The sequence below is a fragment of the Anopheles gambiae genome, chromosome 3 (assembly GCF_943734735.2).
Source record: "Anopheles gambiae chromosome 3, idAnoGambNW_F1_1, whole genome shotgun sequence".
Classification (NCBI taxonomy): Eukaryota; Metazoa; Arthropoda; class Insecta; order Diptera; family Culicidae; genus Anopheles; species Anopheles gambiae.
In genome coordinates, this window is record NC_064602.1 from 69,126,109 (window position 1) to 69,150,016 (window position 23,908).

The 23,908-nt window shown below is 38.9% G+C and overlaps 2 protein-coding genes across 2 annotated transcripts; both read right to left on the reverse strand.

Annotated features, from left to right (window-relative positions):
• Positions 1 to 83: 83 nt before the first annotated feature.
• Positions 84 to 5,249, reverse strand: LOC1278911 (thioester-containing protein 1 allele R1-like). Its single transcript, XM_061657073.1, has 12 exons — positions 5,094 to 5,249; positions 4,841 to 5,036; positions 4,104 to 4,782; positions 3,776 to 4,050; positions 3,614 to 3,708; positions 3,298 to 3,553; positions 3,016 to 3,225; positions 2,499 to 2,952; positions 2,137 to 2,436; positions 807 to 2,065; positions 590 to 743; positions 84 to 522 (listed from the first exon to the last, which is right to left on the reverse strand). The coding sequence occupies exons 1-12, from the start codon at positions 5,153 to 5,155 to the stop codon at positions 419 to 421; spliced, it is 4,044 nt and encodes a 1,347-aa protein (XP_061513057.1). The 5' UTR covers positions 5,156 to 5,249; the 3' UTR covers positions 84 to 418.
• Positions 5,250 to 17,639: 12,390 nt separating this feature from the next.
• Positions 17,640 to 22,535, reverse strand: LOC1278851 (thioester-containing protein 1 allele S3-like). Its single transcript, XM_318490.3, has 12 exons — positions 22,364 to 22,535; positions 22,094 to 22,289; positions 21,349 to 22,027; positions 21,018 to 21,286; positions 20,860 to 20,954; positions 20,537 to 20,792; positions 20,263 to 20,472; positions 19,747 to 20,182; positions 19,392 to 19,691; positions 18,091 to 19,328; positions 17,864 to 18,017; positions 17,640 to 17,778 (listed from the first exon to the last, which is right to left on the reverse strand). Exons 1-12 carry the CDS (start codon positions 22,438 to 22,440, stop codon positions 17,687 to 17,689), a joined length of 4,002 nt encoding a protein of 1,333 aa, XP_318490.3. The 5' UTR covers positions 22,441 to 22,535; the 3' UTR covers positions 17,640 to 17,686.
• Between the last annotated feature and the right edge of the window lie 1,373 nt (positions 22,536 to 23,908).

Sequence of the window (23,908 nt, forward strand, 5' to 3'; positions counted from 1 at the left end):
TTTTCGACTTTTCTTTACTGAGATAAGTTTGTAAATGGTAAGTTTGTCACCGTCCACGTCATGAAGTAGACGACAACCCATAATTGTGTTCAGTATGCTAGTAACGGTGTCATCAGTATTCCCAGACTTTATTTCATTTCATTTCATTCGTGAGAAAGAGAGGAAATGGAAAATAAATGAAGAGAAGAAGGAAAAAGTGAGCTCCAACTTGCAAGCGATCGGAGTTTTAATGTAAATGACTCTGACGAAATGCAGAAGTCAAATAAGTTCTTGAGTATTCTTTAAATTTTCAAATGGAAACTTATAACTGATCGGTGATTCCGAATTGCGTATGTCGTCTGGGAAGGGACAGTGGAGTGCCTTTTTGCAACGAACGGGAAGGAACATACACATTGATAGAAGAAAGGAATTGCTTATTTTACACCTGTCCCTTTGTTTTGCACACCTCGGAACAGTCAACTTCGCCACTGATTTCGCAAGCACTCAGGTCCTCTAACTGGTACATTTTTATCGCATTAATATCTACAAAAAGATAAAGATAATAATAATTAACTATATACTCTACAGTCAATCAACACTGATAACCTACTTGTATCATAATAGTCGTACACAACCACATACGCAGGGCGTCTCAATGTCGGCATCTGCTGTCTGTGTGCGGATACAGTAAAACAGTGCTTTTTGTCGTCCATGTTATCGTAATAAACAACAACCGACGTGCCGCCGTAACGAGTCTCGATTTTCTGTAAGGAATTAAACATTTTCAATAGCTATTAATACACTATTCACAACATACATAGTTATACCTTTATCGGATTCACCGTCGTTTGCTCACTGATCGGATTGCGATCAACCACATAACCGCTCGGTAACGTCACTTCGATCAGTGCCATGTTCGATTGACTTTGAAGATACATAGGAATGAAACTGGCACACACATTCAGTATCATCTTGTCAGAGCCTATGTTCTGTTTCTCCAGATCTAGTTTGAATCGATTCTCAAATTTGACGAGATTCAAATCGTATTGATAAATCACCTCCAGCAGCCCAAACCCAACACCCCTCACATTGATATTGATTTTCCTTGTATCCTCCGGTATATCCACGTAATTCATTACATCAATGTCCTCTGAGTTGATTCTGAAGATTCTCGAATCCTTTCCATACTTCAGCTGAACGGTGTAATCGTTTCGGGACGGAGATATCTTTTCTGCCATCTTGGTCAGCGCTTTCAGGCCCACAAACGTGTCTTGCGTGCTCGGAAAGCTACCGGTAACGTAACGTTGATTCACCAACCAATTCATAACCGGTATACCGTCTGTGTACTTCTCGGCCATCACAAACGACAGCAGAGCATATGCGGTGGTTTCTATTGGATTCGTTGTGTTCCCGAACCGTTCGTTTTTATCAGCATCAATGAAAGACATATTAATCAGTTTATCGAGTGACTCCTCCTTCATGATGTGTCCGTTCAGCATCATCGCGTAGGTTGCTATCGATAGGTCGTATGCATTGTTGATGGATCCAAACTGATTGCTCAGATAGGTCATTCCTTTTTGGATCACCTCTGCGTACTTCACTTTGGCGATGTTATTCTCCAGCAATGCCGTTAAAACGAACGATGTGAGGGCCACACCATCGCGCAACCCTCCTTTCATGTCTTTATGAAACACTGCACCGACCTCATCAAACCGTCCCGAGCTGTGTTGTTTTGAGGCTAACCAATCCAATGCCCTATCCACTATTTCTGCATCTATCTCGACTATGTATTTTGAAGCAGTTTGCATCGTTGTGGCAACGAATGTGGTGAGAAATGTGCTACCACCTGTATTTTCCCACAAACCAAACGAACCATCCTTCTGACAGTAGCGCATCTGGTTCTGATATCCTTGACGCACCAGATTCATAGCTTTGTCGATAAGATGCTGTTCTTTTGACCCGATGGCATGCAAATAATCCAGCACCAAAACGTTGGGAACAAATTTGACCATATTGTCCTCACCAGTTCCCACCGATAAGGCAAGAAGATGGTCCAGGTTCTTTATGACCATGGTCAGCAAATTGGCTGCAGAAATGATTAGGTTAAAGAAGAACTGCTACTAATGTCTTTAACTAGTTTGTAAACCCTCTACTCACGGTTTAGTCGAAACTCAATCTTTATCGATCCATTATCAGCCTTCTTTATGATGTCTAAGTAAATCAAAAACGTTTGATTTTTGTAATCGTCGAAGCAGAAAAAGCGTCTATCCATTCTCGGCTGCACCAAGCTTTCAGGCATCACCCGTATCACCTTTTCCAGGGCGTCCGTCTCTAACCCATTGGCTATGGAGGCTGTCACATGGACCGCCATCTCGCCGAGCTTTTGTGCCTTTACAAGGAACGAGACAGGAAATAACACCTTCGGAGGAACGCTCACCGTTTTGGTGTAGCTTTGGTCTAAAACAAAGATTCGTTGTATAGCAATGCTGAGGATCGTCATTATCATCTTTGACACTCACTGGTTACTGGGCGTCCAAGAATTTCCATCTCATTCTTCATATTATACAGCGTCACATCAACAGTGTGATCCTGTTCAAAGTTGTTGAACAGCGCAATCTGTAACAAGACCTCCTTTTCTCGCTTGATCGAATACGGTAGGTAGTCTACGATGAGGAACGGCTGTATCGTTGTGAGCTCGATCGGCTTCCTGATGATGCTTAACCCGTATGACGGATCGATCGAGAAGCCCGTCAAGGTCCAGGAGGTGATCGATTCCGGAAAAACTTCGGCCAGTTTGAGGGTTCCAGAGCTTCCAACAGTTACATTTCTCCACAGCCAGGACTTAACGCAATTCCTTTGTAAAGATGCGTGATATAACAATGGAGGCGCAACGTCTTTAACAGTGCGTTTAGTTACTTTGAGTGTGTTTCCTAGTTGAAAACCACCCGAAATTTTTAGGAATACTCCTTCACCCTAGAACAACACAAACACCGTAAGAAATACAAATAAAATCGAACAATTTTACACACGGCATACATGAAATCCATCAAGCTCGGTCTGATCGTCTTCGTACGAGTAGTCAAACAACTGCGTAACATCTTCCCAAAACGGGTCCAGATGATTGGCGAACGCCAGCAAACCCTTATCATATGCGGCAAGGCCAACATACGCACTGGGCCGTCCCTTCAGCTCCAGCTCTATTTCCTGTCCTGGTTTAGCTTTCAATTTGTTTACTCTTATTTCCAGCTGAAAAGGTAGTAACATAGTTAAGATTAATCCATGGAAACTATTGAGGGTGCAAGCAAAACATGAATTTACATCGTTACTCAACGGCCTCAAATCTATCTCCAATGCATCCCAAATTAAAATGTTTTCGAATGCACTGGTCACATAAATCGTTGCCTTCGGGAGCATCTTTTCCGTTGCACTAATTTCGAACACAATTTTTTTCTGTTGCAACTGGCCGATGTAACCCGCATCAACAATATTACTTTTGGACACGACGTAGTAGGCGAGAAATGTCATCCGCTCGCTGCACGTTGCCAACAGCATGATAGGTTCGTTTTGTTTTATGCTGGAAAAATTAATAGTCTTTTAAAAATGTCTGTAAAGTACTACATGACTCGATACTTACGGAAACCGTAGTTGTAGCTTCATGGTGATGTTAGTAAGAGGTTGAACGGTATGTAGTTTTTTCATGTATAATAAATCGTACTTTTTCTCTGAAATCTTAAAAAACATATTTCCAAACGGAATAATTAATAAAATGTTATCTGTAATGTATGATACAACTTACAATAAGATACACTTCCTGGGTCGACAGTGTTGGATGCAACAAAACGTTAATTGAACCGTCAGGCTGAGTAAAATAAGTCTGCTCGTGCTCTACACCTTCTCCAGTCGCTTCTACCAAAAGCGAAACATTTCTAGCTGGAATACCATCGTGATAGGTCAACAGTACAGTGCAATTTAAATGTTGTCCCGGACGGAATTGTAAGCTATCCTTTACTATTGTCAGACGATAAGGATATTTGTGAACCGAGATGGACTGTTCCTTCATTACAGTTCGACCTGTAAAAAAGTGTTATTAGATTTTTCTAGATAAACAACCCGGCTTAGGTTACCTGTATACTGCTCAACAAACACCACCTTCACACGCACATCATGTTGTTCGTTGTACAACTCCAAACCACCATTAAAAACTAACACCACCTGTTCTGAACCGTTTACATTGATATCTTTACTCAAATCTAACCTATCGCCCTCCAAGTATAGCTCCACCTTGGCCACTCCTTGCACTGGCTTGCCAAAGGGATACTTTGCTTCAATCGTGAGATTTAGAGCTTGATGCTCTTCTAATGGAATCACCGATGGCTTGATGTGCACGTCGAACCATGAAAACACATCTTTCTTCACCTCAAACGTCTTCGACGCAATCTCTTCTCCTTCCACCTGCACCGAGATGTTCCACACTCCGAGCAGAGATGTGAGCGCTATCTGCAGATTGCTCTCAAACACTCCGGCGTATAGTTCTGCCGCTGGCCATCGACGGATCACAGTGTCATTAGGATCCTGAATGATCACATTAACGAACTTGACCCTTACCGGAGGCTTCAGCTCTGTGTCTAGCACGATCACACGAAAGATTGCCGTATCGCCAGGTTTAATTATGGGCTTATCGATTTGTATCACTCCCATTATCGATTTGCTGAGGTACACCAACTCTGCCTCCTCGTGAAAGTTGAAACCTTGCTGCCCATCAAGGGTAATTTTGTAGTTCCCAGAGGACAGATTATCCGGAATCTGTAAATGCTCAAATATTTTAACTGTAAGCCTTATAACATTTAACCACTCTTCTTACAGTAAAGTTGATTATTTGTATAGATTTACAAGGCACGTTGATCATCTTCGTCACGTTCAGAACGCTTAAATCATTATCCGTTTTACCTTCCAGCTGCACTATCATGTCTAGCTTGCTTGGGTTTGAATAAAAGTTGCTGATCGTCAGTGTGTAGTTCTGGTTGGCCCGGATATATTTAGGACCCATGACCAGTAGCCTGAAATAAAGCCTTTATTGAAAATTATACTCAATATATTTACACATTTGTTCCTACCCATGTGCAGCTCCAATGAAGATTATCACCGTTAATATTCTTGACCTTATGAACTGCCACATAGTTGGTGTTGATGTTGTGTGAATTCGCGTCTGTTTCGGATGCTGTCTAGGATTGAACTGAATCACGCAAAGTTTACTTCCCTATCAGTGGAGCTGTCTTGTTCTAGTTGGGGATCTCCCGCTCACAAATCTCACATTCTGCTTCTCTATTATCGCATCCAAATAGCAAACATACAACAACATCTTTGTGAAACAAAGTATTGTGATTGTTGTATTCATGCTTACACAAACAGATACTGCACTTCTATCAGTAATTAATCATTGCACACTAGACTGACAAGATACAGGTCTAAGCATATAAATAAGTGTTTGAATCTATCAGCCGTACCGGCGAACTTGTTCGTTCCTGGGAACGTTCGCCGCGACGCTCATTTTCACTCATTTCATAGCCTTCTAGATCAAAATATAGAGAACCGTATAGATTTTGTTTTGCCCAATCTAGTGGTACAACCCTGTCCACTCATGAGCGACGAATGTTTCTCGTCGAACGAGTTCGCCGGTACGGCTGATTACCAGCCATAGTGAGATAAACAGCCGTACCGGCGAACTCGTTCGACGAGAAACATTCGTCGCTCATGAGTGGACAGGGTTGTACCACTAGATTGGGCAAAACAAAATCTATACGGTTCTCTATATTTTGATCTAGAAGGCTATGAAATGAGTGAAAATGAGCGTCGCAGCAAACGTTCCCAGGAACGTTCGAGTTCGCCGGTACGGCTGATAATGGACTACTTGATCCACTCGGTGGAATGTTTGAAATGGTAAGGGGATGTTTGCAACGTTGCTTTGGAGGTTTGCAGGCATTTAGGGGAATCTGTCAAACACTTAGGAGAAGTGTGCAAAACAGCTATGGAACTTTGCATCCAGTTATGGAGCGCTCGGTTGTAGCGCTGTAGAAATTAAACCTAGATTGTTTTCAAAAAGCACCGCGTGATGATTTAAGAGTTTGGAGTAATTAAACACGTTACGTTACATGGACGACATGGGAAATCGTCGAACGTTCGGTCATGAAGTGGTGCTGTTATGTGGCGACTTTAGACAGATACTACCAATCGTTCCGCGTGGTACCAACATCCAGGTCCTGCAGCAGTGCATCCGGCGGAGCATGCTGGGGAGGAAATTTAGGGTATTGCGTTTGCGGGAAAACATGCGTGTGCCGACAGCCCAGACTGTTCAAGATGTTGAAGAGCGGAAATAATTCGCAGAATTTCTGCTCCGCAACGGCGTGAGTCATACGACGTACGGCACACGACATTCCCGGGATTTGGTAAGGCGTATGCCAAGATACCACGGGACTTGATGTTACTTTACTTTACTATACCTTTCGGAACATATGATCCAAAAGCTAAAGTAAATTTATCGCAAACAGTGTGAATTTTGATATACACATATTTATTCCAACCGGTGCACCATCCACAATTTTATCTGTAGTATTTTAAATAAAAGAAAATTAAGAAATCATAATCCTATACACTGCAATGCCTGTACACTGCAATGTTTGTTATAAATAATAAAATCACACAAAAAATCATTTACAAAGGATCCAAAACAAAATGATTGATTGAAGTGCAATTCTTATATCGTTGATAAGACGTATACGTCCCAATAAACGTTGCGTAGCCCTGTAACCGGGCCATTTTAACTAGTTTTGTCAAAATTGATAAATATCTTCTGTCATTGGTATACAACACAAAACAGCTCTTTTATGGCACACCCATGGCATACGATTAAGCTAATAATATGTGAATACATATATCGCTATCGTTCGTAATCAAGTCGTCGTCTGGTGATGAAGATACTTCTTCTTGAGGAGAGTTCATCCAATGGTTTTGTGTTTGTTTGCTGTTTGGTATTACCGAACTGGTCAAATCGAGATGTAGAGGGATTATTTTGCAAATTGCACATCTTCTTCTTCTTCTTTGGCTCAACAACCGATGTCGGTCAAGGCCTGCCTGTACCCACTTGTGGGCTTGGCTTTCAGTGACTAATTGATTCCCCCCCATAGCAGGATAGTCAATCCTACGTATGGCGGCACGGTCTATTTGGGGATCGAACCCATGACGGGCATGTTGTTAAGTCGTACGAGTTGACGACTGTACTACGAGACCGGCAAGCCAGGCATCATTGATGATTTAAACCAGTGATGTCAAACTCGTTTTGGATCACTGACCGGATAACGGTAGAAAATCATCGCACAGGCCGCAATTGAGCATAAATTAAAAATAACCAAAGCTGTTCATGAAAGCTACTCATTCTTTATTTCAGTGACGGATGCTTTTAGTCGGAAACTTAATAGTTTATATTCAATGCTTCAAATATATGCTAATTTTGAGGCAAAATGGGCAGTTCTTTAAACCTCGTATATCGCCTTCTCCCAACGACACACGTAATACAAATGCTGCATTTTCACAACGCTAAAGACTAATTACTATAACTCGAAATTTTATCCCTTCAGCGGCAAAGATTGTTTTGCTATGTGGCTAGTTTTTAAGAAAAAGTGACTACCAACATTCAATAAGCCTCATACGTTTCACGCCATTATTATTCTTGGATTTTTTTGAGATTTTTAAACAGTAGCGGGTTTACATTGTCGGGGGCCCTAAGCAGTAAAAATTGTTGAGGTCCCTTTGTACATGATTACCGGGAGGTATCCGTCCGTAATGTAACAATTCAATTTTGTTGCTGGTGGGGGGGGGGTGCTTAGGGTTCGTCTAGCGCGGAGCCCCAACGTCCATCACCCACGGGGCCCTCCTTGCTAATACAGTGCCATATTCTATCAACTGTTATAGATAATGGACTTAAGATTCCGGGGCCGCTTCTTGACGGGGCCCCCAGCAATTGCTTACTTTGCTGACCGTTAAATACGCCACTGTTTTTAAACATATCGCTCTAATTTTGGAGGAACCATTGCCAAAGAATACCCTTATCAACGAAGTGAAAAAAGTGATACATGATTTCCAAACTTTTTTAGAAAATCTCAAAGTCAAAAAAATGCATACATGCGGAGTCCAACTTTATTTCACGAGTAAACAATTACTAAAACACATGCTTTCTTCGCGGATATGCTATCTTCGCGGAGTAAATTAAAATTAGTACTCCCGATTTTATTATCGTATGATCTACAATCTATTTCTGTTTTCTTCTAATAACTGCCAAAGTTCCTAGTTATTTTGAACGATAAACTATCCTATTATGTTGTGCTATTTTTTATTTGCCATTTAAAATACATTTTCCAGCGATATTCATGAAAATTCAAACAATGTTTTTGCTCTTATTTTCGGCAGTTTGGTCCTATTTTTGGCAGGCTGTGCTCTTATTTTCGGCAACGCAAATACGAGTCGGTAAATATTTTAATTAATAGCGGAACTTGGGGCAAGTGTGCCACCTTAAGCATTTCAAGTTATAACTCATTAAAACATGTTTTTCAAGAGCCGATTTAAATCTCATAACCATTTTACATCTATTTCCTCACTTATAAATGAGTTTCGCTTGAAAAAAGTGCAAACAAAACAGTTTTTGAAGCGTTTTAAAAAGGGCCCAAAAAGACGTTCTTTTTTGGGCTATGGGGCAAGAGTGCCACTCGTATGGGGCAAGACGGCCACCTGGTTAAAATAACCATATTTCTTAGATAATTGGAAATTATTACGTTTGTACCACTAGTGTATGTATTCCTACATGTATTTAGTCACCAATGAACCCTTTTTGACCACAATATGATTTGTTATTGTTCTGTTTTTCTGGCGTGGAATCCGCTCACAATAGCGCACCATTCCGCAGCACGCTACAACAATGTTTATATTTTTGACAGCTCGCGCCTATGAAAGATGGTGGCACACTTGCCCCAAACAGAGATGGCTCTTTTGCCCCAAAAGTTGTAACTTTTTTGAAATTGAATTTTTCAGTGACAAAAAAAAAGTTTTTTTCAACTAACCCCACAAAAAATTTCACGTTTTCTCAGCTATACGGTGGTGTAAATATTTTCTCGGTTGATTGTTCGCATGATTTTTGAGAGCTTATTTGGTTGGATTAAAAAATTATAATATTCTGCTCTATTTTGAAACTCAATATAAATAAGTTCAAAACAATGGGAAATATCGATTGGTCTATATGAAATTAGGCTCAGAATACTTAGTCATTGGAAAGCAACCAACTGTATACACAATTGATCATTAAACTAAAGTTTTTAAGGAAAAATGCTTGGTGGCACTCTTGCCCCGTATGGCACACTTGCCCCAAATTCCGCTACCAATACACATTGGGCAAACGCCTGTATAAAAATCGAAAAACCAACTTCATCGCAGGTTAACACCATAATCATTTTCTTAAAATAGATACTTAAACTTAGTTGAAACCAAAATATTTCACGTTTTTATCTTAAACTTACTGAGATATAGGCCATCAAAGTGTAAACTTTGTGTTTTTTGTCCCAAATTTGAGCTATTTTTCGACCGAACATAAACCATCATATTTTAGTATATGATGGTTAGATTTTGATAATTAATGTGTCATTGGAAAGGTTTTTTGTCATACTTTGATGTAATGTCTGAATATTTTGCAAAAACTTGCTGTTAAAGTTCATTAATGATTGAAAACCAAGCATCCCTTCCGAATTTTTGGATATTTTCATTTTGGAGAGTGAATTTTTTTATGATTCGACTCGATTTCACTCGTGTGTCGTATATCATAGGAAAGATCAACATTTTTCCTACGTTTTGACGTTGAAATTAGCTGCGACCTTCTGCGACCCCGAAAATTATTAAACTTTTTCTTGAAAATAGCGCGAGCGATTTTGACGTGTTGTTGTATGAGCCATTAACCACCAGTATCCAACTACCTGTCATAAACGGGCATTTGAAACAAACAGGCAAAAAACAAAGCTGAAGAGAGGAAAAACAGTTTAAAAAAGGTCGTAAGATAGGAATCAGCTCTTTTCCAAACAAACCATAAAAAAACACAACTTTTTTAGTGCGTAATACTTTTAAAATTCATGTTCAGTCAGAAACTTATTGCACCTTCGTTTTAATTCCTAACACTTACTGTTGATGCTGTTAACTGATACGCAAGAATGCAATGTTGTGAGTGATAATTATTAAGTTTTATTCGCTGTCTTGACGATTTTAGTGTAGGACTACCCTGTATAGTAAGAACAATTGTATTAAATGAAGAAAATCTGCAATAGCACGAGGAATTGATTTTCATCCCGGCGTTTGTATGGCCGTTGCCCACTGTGCAATACGTAGACAAAAATGTTAAACACAATTCTACACTCTCACTTTCTTATGTATGGTATTGAAAAGTACTTCAATTATTAATTTTATGTTGCTCATTTTGGTAATATTGAGGGCAGTTGTGATGTGAGTTGCAAACAAGGTAGGCATTGGAGAAATGAGACTGCCTGGCGGCTATAGTGTACGGCTCCGACCGGCTCACAAATTATTATTTTTCTCTCAAGTTATTTGATAATTCATAGTGAAATTGATGATATTTGATACAAAAAATTTCGTTTTATGTGTCGACATAAGCATTACAGTTTCCTGATCAAGTTTTAAATGAATATTCAACGAAATCAAAGCGTGTTTTTGTTTCAAGATGTGTGTGTGTGTGTCAAAAATCAACATTTACCGTGCTCCAATTTTCGGCAGCATTTAAAATCAATATTTACTTGTTTTTGTAATTTAAAAATTCCAGGTGGGCTAGTATAAAATCCGCAACCATAGAACCTTTCATAAAAACCACACATTCATTGTTTAAGTGCTCTGGTTCTCTTAACCGCGTGGCTACATGAGGTGAAATATACAGCGAAATGAACTACAGTGAACCCTCTCTTATTTGACACCCCTCCAATTTGAGAAACCTCTCTTATTTGAACATTTTTCACAGTCCCTTGATTTCCAGTACATTTTTGTCCCTCTAATTTGGAAAACCTCTGAAATCTGTATCCCTCTTATTTGTGTATGGTGTTGCCATGGTTATTTAAAGATGTATGCTCAAATTGGCGATTCTGTTCGCAGTTTCCCATAGCAACGGTTAAGGCTGCATACTAAATGTTCTGTTTCTTTCTAGTTTGTATGGAGCTTTCATTCACTTTCAACCTCTGTAATTTGAAAACCCCTCTTATTCGACAGTCCCATCGCCTCTCAAATAAGAGAGAGTATTGTATTTGACAGGCGAAATATCTGACGGATAAAGCATCACAGCAACCAGCTGATGTGCAATGTAAACAAATAACGTGCAGAAAATCGTAATTAAATCCATTAAATATCTTCAATATCGAGTATTTCGTCAATTTTTAGTCAACAGTTCATAATTTCTTTCAATTAGGGAATGTTCTGCTTAAGAAGATATTATTTTTAATAGAATTTTGAAAGCGGATGTTGTGTCCCCCCATCCCTTTAGCTGTATCTGTCAGATATTTCACCTGTCAAATAGTCCATTTCGCTATATATTTCACCTCATGTAGCCGCGCGGTAATAATGAATCCTGCCGAACTATTGGCTGACAGCAAATCTGCCGAAACATGTTGAACACTGCACGTTTTGTTTGATATGTTAAAAAATATGCAAGGAAATGATGCGAAATTTCGTATATGAATAACAAATGAGCATATAAAGCCTTATAATGAAACTCAAACGGAATTTTCACAAGCGGAAAGTCACAATTCAAACGGAAAGCAAATTCGCATTATGGTTGCTCGTTGGAGTCGACGAATGTTTCATCGATTTTATTTTAACATATCAAAGCATGCTGATGAAAAAAAAACATACCGTTGTAAAGTAAACACTGGTGTCCGCGTAGTTTTGGTCACAAATTTGGATTGGTCAAAATACATTATTAAGACGCATAATCATGATTTCGACGTATTACGTTAGTGATAGTGATAGCAGTGATAGCGAAAGAGTGGAAAATCTTGTCGCGCAGCGACGATTCCTACGCAGCATGGCTGATCTCTTGGAACTTCCGAACGTTGCGGTTCTTAGCCGAAGGAAGCTATCAACACAGTGCAGAATAGAGCTTCAACGTGGCAATTGCCCAACCGACATTTTCAGTCGTTTTTGCTAAAACTTTAAAAATATTAGAAGACACTTTGTGCCATAAATGGATAAGTGTAGAAATGAGTAATGAGGAGCAGCAGGAGGCGCGTAGATACTTCTTATCCAGAAGTGGTATTCCCGGAGTAGTGATGTGTGTGGATGGTACGCACATAAAAATAATTACACCAACTCATGATAGGGATCAACACTACAACAGAAAGGGCTTCTACAGCCTAAATGCGTTAATGGTAAGATAACCACTAAAATGAATTAAAAACATTCTAACATTACAAATTACATACACTTTCTGACACCGTTCATGTTTAATATATTTTTAGGTATGCGATCATTTGATGCGCATACGGTATGTAAACACAAAATACAGCGGGGCAAATCACGAAGCGCATGTTTGGGACGTTACCGGCCTTGACAATTTTTTTGCACAAAAAAACGAAGTTGGGCAGCCTAGCTACAGAGTATAACTCCCTACCATCTTCTCCTGCGGCCCAAGAATACACACATCGAGTGCACTACATGCCAATTTGTGAGCCATGCCAAATTGGTATTAATTATCTATGTTATTTCAGTTAATTTAAGCTAGTTGATAAAAATTAATGGTACCTGCTTAACCGTCTTGTTATTTTTCTAATTTATTTCCTATTTTAAACTTTAGAACTTATGTATGTGTGTGAAAATGCGACACGGTTATGCATAGATCCATGGAAAATAAATTTGAAAATTGAGTTAGTAAAAATTAACAGCGCTTTTTATTTCAGTTCTTATTAAATGATCTACAACTATTTAAATCTATTAGGGTAAACGTACCTATAGTGGTGCTAGTACCAATAGTGATGTTATTGCACTAAAATGCGTCTCATACGATAAATTAACAGTAGTTAAGTTATTTATGATAGTGTGAAATGTTCTCTAGCCTTTTACAAAGGATTTAAAAATGAAATGGGGCCATTCCGTTTCTTAGTGACCGAAAAATCCATTATTTTGTGAAAGGTATCAACATTTTTCCAGAATCCTTAGGATTTCATAACGATACTCATATTCTTGTTAACGTTCTAAATGACCACATAACAACGCAATTATTAGTTTTTTAGCATAATTGTTATCAAATGATATTGTTTTATTCAAATTCATTGGCTTTTGACCATATTTACGTATTTTTAAATGTTTTTTACGATAGTGCCATTATAGGTACACCCAACAGACATGTTCCTATAGTGGTCCTAGTTCTAAAATCAATAAAAACAGCTAATTTTAGATTTTTTTCGACGACATTTTTGACATGTCGTACTGTTTTCATTAAAATAAGCAACAAAAATTAGTTTTCTGTAAGTAATTTGTGAAACAAAGGCCAAAATTCGCTTATCTGGCTGAGTGAAAAATCGACTTCAAATCGAGCAAACTCTTCTGAGTATGGGTTGACGACAGGTGTTATTCAGTACTTCAGTCAATATTTTCATCAACCAAATTCATACATTTTTTACGATCAAATTACGAAACATATCATTATTATGGCAGTAATCGTTGCTATTCATACGAAAACAGCCTCAAAACTATATTGATTATATTGATATTATACACTGTTTTAAGGCATCTTTGTTTACCACCACTATAGGAACACAATACGACGACTATAGGAACCATACCACCATTATAGGTACAACGAAGCAATCACAAAAATATGTATTTTTTCGTAGATTCGATGTGTTTTATGGTAAAAATGGTTTTGATTACGAAGATAAAACATATTCCAACTGTTATGTATTGAAATATTCAGAAATTGTCGTTTCTGACACTTTAAATCCATTAAAATACATCTGTACCACCACAAATTGCACCACTATTGGTACATTTACCCTATATGAGTTAATTTCTTTACATCAATTTAATTTTTATTAGCTAGCGATTTAGCTATTTCTGTTAATACGATAGACACATTTTTCAATTGCTCGTTAGACTCTTCTTGAACTTTTGTAGCCATTTATTGAGCTTTTATAGCCCTTTCTTGAACTTGAATGCTTCTTTCCATCATCTGAAGCATTTGTTTGTTTGTTTTAAGGACTTCTTCGGTATTCTTTCGCTTTCGACCTCTTCTGAATGTTTTTGGCTGAGTAGCACTTTAACCGATCCGTAAGGGTATCGGCTCTTGATTCTCCCCATCGTTATTTGTTTGCTCATTGTTGCTTGTTGTGTTGTTGTTATGATTGGCGGTGCTCTGGTTATTATTAATCTCTCCTGGCGGTGGATGGTAGCCATGTGATTTGCCCGTATTGCCCACTATTGTTAATTTTAAGTTGGTAAGGTTTGAAACTCTTTCTTCCAACTCATTCAGAGGCTTAGGGCGGCACGGCCCACCACCAGTTGCATGAATGGAATTGTTTTTAAGTCGCAATTTTTTCTTTACAGCGCACTTGTAATCAAACCAAACACGTTTCCAAACAGTCCAAAATCGGGTTTGATCGCCTTTAAACAATGCTCTGGCGATGTCTGGAGCAGTTTCCATCATATCAACCATTTTTTCATATTGTACTCTAGTAGTACGTCCTTCAGCATTTTCCATGAAAAATCGAATATTAAATATTGCTTGAAAAGGTATTCTGTCTGTTATGAACACACTCCTATTTATTTATTTCGTTCTATACTAAGATTTTATGCGATTTTCTACTGGTGTTAGTAATTTCCGTAGCAATCAAATGACAGAAAGTCGCTTGAGTTATTTTTGCTTCCATTTGGCTTAGGTAATGCAAATTTTGGACATTCCGTTTCACGACAAGCCTACATCGATTTTTAAACGTCTTTCTGAGCCAAGCGGAAAGACAAACGGAATATCATAATACCAAAGGCAACTTTGTCTGACGTTTGAAAAGATGTTTGCGTTTCATAATAAGGCTTAGGGGAAGGTAGGTAAAGACGGACACTGCGGGTAAGATGGACACTTCTCATAAATGCATGAAAAAGGTAATTTTCGAGTAATTCAACAATGTAGAATCCAAATTGAAGGTAAAACAACACATTTGAGAACATTTTTGGCATAATATATATAAAATTGGTTAAATCCACGAACAAAACAAATTTTCAATCATGTGCACCCTTGTGGATCTAATTTGACTACTACGGATCTTAAGCTCTACAACTTGTATTGTTTATTTTTCCGGAAGTTTTATTTCGTGAATGGGTTGTCGTGATCATTAATGAAAAAACTGGCGAAAGAACGAGGATAAAAGCAATACAAAATATTGTTTTCTGGTGGTTTAAACATTCTGACATCAAAGCGGGAAAGACGGACACCTTGTTGTAGGGAAAGATGGACACCAAATTTATTGATTTTTTTACTTCTTATATCAATTGGTGATGGATATATTTCTTCAAATACCTTAAATAAGGGTATTCCGATGCTATAAATCAATCAGTAACTAGAGATAGTATTGAAACAAGCGAGAAATGAAACACCGGTCAAAATAGTAGCCATTCGTTATGCTATTACTCGCTCGACGCTGATGAGGCGCCTCACGAAATCCAATATCTTGTCACGACTTCGACAACTTTAAGCAATAAAAAGATGAAGCATTTATACGACATTGTTCAGGAATAGATGAGAAATTCTATGGGATTACAAAAATCAAATGTTGAATTTTGACATGGTGACAAATGGATTAAACTATTAACAAGTCCCTCATAAATACCGGGGTCGTGGACTTTTTGCGGAGTAATTTCCTAAAAGGAAGTTCTAGACTGTTGTAAGCTGGAGCAACGTCAGCTGTAAGTGCGCGATATGTCAATAATGCTTTAGATGCTGCATTCTACGATATATTACAAGCGCCGTTTACAATTCCTAAATTCATGGCTGAATGAATCGCCGTTGCAATAGACCAAGAATTGGTTTATAAACGTACCAGGACGTGGAAAGCGATAGAATTTGTTAAAATACTGTAAAACTCTTCACTTTCTAACGTTTTCTACAGGTGTCCATCTTACCCTTCATGGTGTCCATCTTTCCCATATCAGGTGTCCGTCTTACCCGAGCATTTCAAAACTGCACGAAAAAAAACATGTTTTTCATTCATGAAAAAACCGCAAAAATCGATGGAAACTTAAAAGTTTTAAAACATTTTCTGATAAAACATGAGTGTAAGATAATAGTGCCGATTATGTGACTCAACTGCTTGAGAAAAAGTATCAAAAATGCTCATTTTCTATTATGATTCGTGTTAGAGAACTCGATTTGTCTCTGGTTTGATATATCGAACTGAACGAAGGTCATTTGCATTACCTGACTCAAACGGAGACCGTTTTTTGTCAAACAGCTTTCCGTCAGGTTAAAGCTACGGAAAGCGGTTTGTTTTACGGTTTAACTACTAAATGCATATATTTAAACCACATGAATTGCATGTAATTAAATTCAAAAGGGATTTTTTGTAATTATTCACTACAAAAAGGGTGGGAATTACAAAATACACAGAAATTAAAAAATCATACCACAAGCGCTACTTTTCATGACATTGCCAAACACATTTAAAGAACAATAATATGCCACACGTAGAAATAATTATAAATTGGTACGATACTTCCTGCGTTACGCGTTGCAGTTTGTTTTGACAAACAAATCCATTTCAGATCAATTTGGTAGCAATGTCTCGAGTCAACGAAAGAAGTCTCTAACAAGCTTGTATAATACCGATTTCGTTTCAGTTCGTGTAGCGCGATTTTGTTTGACACATTTCCGTTTGAATCAGATAATCGACACTAATGTATGCACATTTTCATGGTCGTTGCACTTATATATCCCTAGATTTTTACCATTTCCCTTAACGTGTCCGTCTTTACCTACCTTCCCCTATAAACAATACGGCCTTTTTGGACCGTTATTCCTGAATAAAAAAAAAACAACAAATGAGCATATCTCTAGTTAAAAAAGTATGTGTTCAGACAATTTTTAACGCGTTTTTGCGTAAATACACGTTTTTAGTTACCCTGCCGAATACTGGTACAGTTACCCTATTTCTAGCAAGTATAATTTCTTAACAAGCCTTTAAGCCTTCCATCGCAAACCTGACACATTATACTAACCAGCCGCCATGTTCCAAAGAGTACCGTGTCATTGTTCAAAAGCGCTATAGTTCCGCAAAGTAGTATAAAATAAATAATACATGAATGATGGTATTAATGTTCTACCTGCTGATGAACACCTTCTATTTGCCGATGATTTGAAGATATTTCTTCCTGTGTCCTCTATTGTTGATTGTCAATCGCTTCATACTTTTTTAAATAATTTTTCATTTTTCATTTTTGAGTTCAAATTATCTGAAACAATATGCTCATTGCCAAGTAAAAAATATCTTAATTATAAGTGGTAATAAGATATTATTGGTATATAATAGCATTGGTATATTTTTATTGAATAATTATTTGAACAACTTTTGAAATATACAAATGTATCACCCGACTTGGTGCTTATCTTCAAAACAACAGAAAAAAATTGCTTAAATTATGTTTTGCACTCGGTGGTACAGTCACAAACGTCGCAGATTTCGCATACATTCTGCTTGTCCACTTCGTACACTTTGATGGCGTTCTGATCTGTAAATAATTTAAAAAGCAACGAGTGTCAAATCCATAGCCGTACCCTATGCAATTCCATAGCCAATCTATGACTACTACTCACTTGTATCATAATAATCGTACACAACAACATACGCTGGACGCTTCAATGCGACCTTAAAGCGTCTGTACGCAGTCACGGTAAAACAGTTACGCTCGGTGCCCATATTGTAGTAGTACAGAACGACTGAAGTGCCACCGTAACGAATTTCCATGTTCTGTGAATAAAATTCCAAGCAATTAAATGGTAGCTCCAAGTATCCTCCATTTACAGCATTCAAATATGCTTACCTGTATCGGATTCACCGTCGTCTGCTCGCTGATCGGATTGCGATCGACAACGTAACCGCTCGGTAATGTCACCTCGATTAGTGTCATGTTTGAGTGGCTGTCACGCAAAGTGGGGATATAGTTGGCACACACATTCAGCCTTAGCTCGTTGTCGGAGCTTGTGTTCTGTTTCTGTAAGTCTAGCTGGAATCGATGCTCAAAGTTCACGAGATTCAATCTGTATTTATACATCACCTCCAGGAGCCCAACCCCAATACCCTCAACTGTTATTTTAATCTTCCTTACGTCTTGCGGTGTGGTAATGTTTTGTATCATATTTCTGTATGAATCAAAACGCAACAATCGCGTACTTTGCTTGTACTTTAGCTGTACCATATAGTCATTCCGGGATGGAGATATCTTTTTTGTCATCCTGGACAGTGCTTTGAGACGCAAATAGGTAGTTTCTTGGCCAGAAACACTGTCTATTTCGCTTTTCTGATTCACTAGCCAACGCATTATTGGCAAAGCTGCTAGCAACTTGTTGACTAACACATGCGATAGCAAAGCGTAAGACGTTGCCTCTACGCTGTTCGACGTGTTCCAATATCGTTCCGCTCCATTATTTGTGATGGTTGACATATCGATCAGCTTTTCGAACGCAGCGTCCTTTCGCCAGTGCCCGTACAACATCATCGCATAGGTCACTATCGCCAAATCATTTGCGCTTGTGATTAAATCGAATTGATTGCTCAGAAACCACATGCCCTTTTCTATCACCACAGCGTGCTTCACTTTGGCGCTTTCGTTCTCTATCATTGCTGCCAATACGTAGGATGTCAATGCTATTTCACTACGTGTATAGTGCAGATCGGATTCGATTTCTCTGAAACTTCCAAAACGTTGCTGTCGAGAGGCAAGCCAGTCAAATGCTTTCTCTAATTTAACATTACTTGTCTGGCGCACATTCTTGGGTGCAGTATCCAGCGTATTGGCTACAAATGCAGTGTAAAATATATTGCTAACAATATTCTGCACGCTATCAAATGAACTATCCGAATTCAAGCAAGTCATTAGCAACATATATTCTTTACTCAACGCATCGACGGCATTTTCGGGAAGATTCTGTGCATTGAGCCCACATGCAATCAGATAATCAGCGACAGCAAAATTAAGTCCCAATCTTATCACATTCCTACAAGAAGGCAAAGCAGTATGAAGATCATTTAAATTTTCTTTGACCTTAATCAGTAAGTTGGCTGCGGGGACGATACAATTTGATTTTAATGTGTTGGGAGCAAAACTCTTTTTTGAATACTCACGATTAATTCTAAGCTCGATCGCTATCGATCCATTATCGGCCTTTTTATCAATGTTCGGATTCACCAAGAACGTTCGATTCTGATGCGTGTCCATGAAAAATCCGAACGATTCTACTCCTGACTGTACCAAGCTTTCTGGCGTGACCCGTATCACCTTCTCCAGTGCATCCGTTGCAAGCTCATTGGCTATAGATGCTTTCACACGAACCATCATCTCACCGAGCTTCTTTGCTTTCACTAGAAATGATACAGGTTTTCCTACCTTTGGAGGTACACTCACCGATTTGGTGTAGCTTACGTCTAGAATAAAAAGGTGAAGCTAAGTATTATATTGTCATTATTCCCTGATACTTACTTGAAATCGAACGTCCGAGGAACTCCATCTCGTTGTTCTCATTATACAGCGTCACGTCAACGGTGTACTCTTCTTGAAGGTTGCTGATAAGAATAAATTGTATCTCGATCGCCTCACCTCTCTTGATCGAATACGGCAAGCTTTCCATAACGACAAATGGCTGCACTGTTGTGATCTCGATCGGTTTCTTAACGATACCCAACCCGTACACGGGATCGATCGAGAAGCCCGTCAGATACCAGGTGGTCGTTGTATCCGGTACAACCTCAATCAGCTTGAGAGTACCGGAATTTCCAATGATCGCAGTCTTCCACAACCATGATTCTAGAAACTGTTTCCTAAACACTGTTCCGTCCGCCTGCTGTCCACTGCGTGCCGATTTATCATTGGATTGATCAAACATAATATTATCCATTCTGGCAAACAAGCCCATGTTCTAAAATACGAATCAATCGAAGCAAATTTTTAAAAATTAAAAATTTCGCTAAGGTATCTATGCTAAAATATTTTATTTACGTGAAACAGGTCGAATTCATTTGTGTCATATGAATGGAACCCGTCAAACACCTGCCCAATGTCCTCCCAGAACAGGTCGTGGTTCTTGTTGAACAGCGGCAAGGCTTTGTCATACGCGGCCAGCCCAACGTACGCTCCAGGGCGTCCAGACATGCTCAGCTCGATTTGACGTTCCGGCATGATCTCTTGCTCGTCAATGCTTAAATCAAACTGTTTTCGTACAACACGAATAAGTAATTCTTCAAACAACATACTTAACACAATGGCCACTTACGTTATGACGAAACCCTTGGAAATCAATATCCACAATATCGTTCACCATCGTATGATTCACTAGGGTAGCGACAAGGATTTTCGCCTTCGGAATCATCTTTTCAGTAGCGTCTAGTTGCAACGAGTACTTCTTTTGCTTGTTTGGTCTCATAAAGCCTGCATCGACGATGTTGCCCTTTGACACAACATAGTACACGAAGAATGTCATGCGCTCCGTGCACGTCACCGTGAAGCGCATATTTTTGTTCAGTTTGATGCTAGAACAAGTTTGGTTATACTGTACATTACACTGCCTGTTTCACTTTGTAGCTGGTCGTTACTCACGGTGATTTCAGCTCTATTTTAATGTAAGCATTTGTAGCGAATACATCTCTGTCAACATTGTGTTCAAAGACAAATCCATCATTATTATTTACAAACTGCGAAATGAATAAAGATTTATAATTATAATTCATTAAATCAACAAAAATTGAAACACTTACGCTAACGTGCATTGATTCGATATCCTCATTTTTTTGCAGCTCGAGCTTAATCAATCCATCGTTATCACTCGTTGCTGTCGTTTCGAATCCTATACCGGATACCTCTACCTTCCCGGTAATGCCTTTAGCCGGTGTTCCATCATGGTGTGTAAACTGAAGCACAAACTTGAACGGAATTCCCGGGTGAAAATGAGGGCTCTCTTTGATAAACTCTACTCGGTACGCATGCTTGTATATCGTTATTTGTGACAGCTTCACCAGCGTACGATCTGTGAAAAGAATATTAGACATCACTAACAGTTTTCTAAGTGGTAATGAGCTGGAAACTTACTTGTGTACTGCTCGATGAACGTCACCTTCACTCGTACATCCTGCTGATCTTCGTACATTTCAAATTTACCAAAAAACAGCAACTCTACTTGACCCTTTCCATACACAGTCAGTTCTTTCTTCTGATCTATCAACTCATCGTCTAGATAAAGCTCCACCTTGGCCACTCCCTGCACTGGCTTACCAAAGTGATAGTACGCTTCGATTGTAAGATTCACAGCTTGGTGCTCTTCCAGTGGAATCACCGATGGCATGACCTGCACGTCGAACGTTGACAACACATACTCCTTCACCTCAAACGTCTTTGACACAAGCTCTTCTCCCTCCACCTGCACCAAGATATTCCAGATTCCAAGCATTGCAGTAGGCGCTATCTGCAGATAGCCCTCGAACACACCGGTATACAGTTTTGCCGAGGACCATTTGCGAATCACATTGCGCTGAGGATCTCGTATAGTTACATAAACCAACTTGACCCTCGCTGGCGGCTTGAGCTCCGTGTCCAGCACGATCACACGGAAGTTCACCGTATCGCCAGGTTTAAATACGGGCTTATCGACCTGTATTAACCCCGATATCGATTTGCTGAGATACACCAGCGCTGCCTCCTTGTGAAAGCTGAAGCCTTGCTGTCCATCGATGGTAATTTTGTAGTTCCCTTCAGCAAGATTCTCGGGCATCTGCAAAGGATCGAAGGTTGGCTTAAGGTTTGCTACTTATAACCAAACAGTTTTGTCACTTCTTACATTGAAATTGATCATTCGGTTCATATTACGTCGCACGTCGAAAGTCTTGGTAACGTTCAACACATTTAAACCATTATCAGTTTCGCCTTCTAGCTTCACTATCAAGTCCAATTTGGTTTGGTTTGAGTTAATGTTGCTGATCACCAGAGTGTATTCCTGGTTGGCTCGGATATATTTCGGACCCACGACTAGTACTCTAGAAAATGAAATGACAAATTGGAGTTTCCAATGCATCTACTTGCACAGCACTTCCAGCACGATTGTTCCTACCCTTGAGCGGCACCTATGACGATTATCACCATTAATATTCGTGACCTAATACACTTCCACATGATTGATTTAGACATTGTGCAATTTTTTGTATGGTTTGAACGCTGTCCACCAAGAAACTGAAACACGGGTGGTTTGCATCCCTATAGGTGGTGCTGTGGTGCTGTTTTTTGGGAATTCCCGTTCACAAATATTAACTCATGCCGTTTGATAAGAATAAAGCCTATGCTTCTTTAAAATCACATCCAAAAAATACCTTGTCTGAATATTGGAGCGTGATTATAGTATTGTTGCTTACACAATCAAATACTGCAGTTCTACTGGTATTAAACCAACAATAGCAGAGGGCTGATTATTTGCTACAAAAATACCATGTACAAGTTGGCGTGATAAGCACCGTGCGTATATAAGGTTATTATGTTTATAGATAAAAAGCAAGGGAAATGATACAAAAATGATCTCAAAACACCATGTGATCCTCTTTTGACTATTTTTTTTTTTTCGTCCAGGTTATCGATCCATTTCCTAATGTAATTAGATGTAACGACCACGCGGACTTAAAAGAGTTTTATTGTACTACACATCGCACATCTTCAAATTTGAAAAATCTCTTGGAACAGTATACACCTACATACTTTCTAACCCGTATCTGCACTGCCTTTGTTTCTGTGAATTGCTCTCTGCTAACCACCAAACTGTCAAAATATAAAGTAAGCGGAACGAAGGTACAATGTACTTCCGGATGCTTCAACGCGCTGATTGATTGTTTCTTGGTTTTCTGGATTGTTTATGAATGCATTGGAGTAACATCCTGGACCCCATATTTTTTCCATTTTTTGTTGCTAGCATTCGTAACGATTGCTTCCTACATTGACATTTCTCATCCGGTTGATATTCTGTTGCTTTTCAATCCGGTTGATATTCTGTTTCTGTGTAGTTCAGAAAATTCTAACTACACTATAAAGCTCCCCTTTGGTTAAGTGTAAGTTAAAGTTGCCAGTGTGTAGTCCTCGTTGGCCCGGGTACATTTCAGTATTATACTATGTCATAGCCTAGATAAAGGAAGTTGAAATGTGCAGTGCATCTATTTTCATCTCCCTCGAAGTACACAACACTTCCAGCATGTTTGCACCCATCAATGTTCAGCGCCTATGGAAGTTATCACCATTAATATTCGTGACCTTATGAACAGCCACATGGTTTTTATGTGGCGTTGTATGATTATAGCAAAGTTGCGCCGATTTCCGATAGTGAAGAAGAATAAAGTGAAACAAAAACTTTGGGGAATTCCATTTTTTGGAATATATTTGGGGTAACGTAAACCGTCATTGGGAAAACCCAGGCAATCATATGAAACTGTTATCACGGAAATGCTACAAAAATATTTTTGAATTGAGGGCTTTTCCATTCGAAGAAATGATAACATTGAACTTTTAAAATGCTTTAGTGGTAATTGTCGCTTGACTTTAGCACGACGATGAAGTCAGCTCTTCATGCTACAATACACGTGACCAAATTAAATTTATTTTTTATTGAATCTTCTAA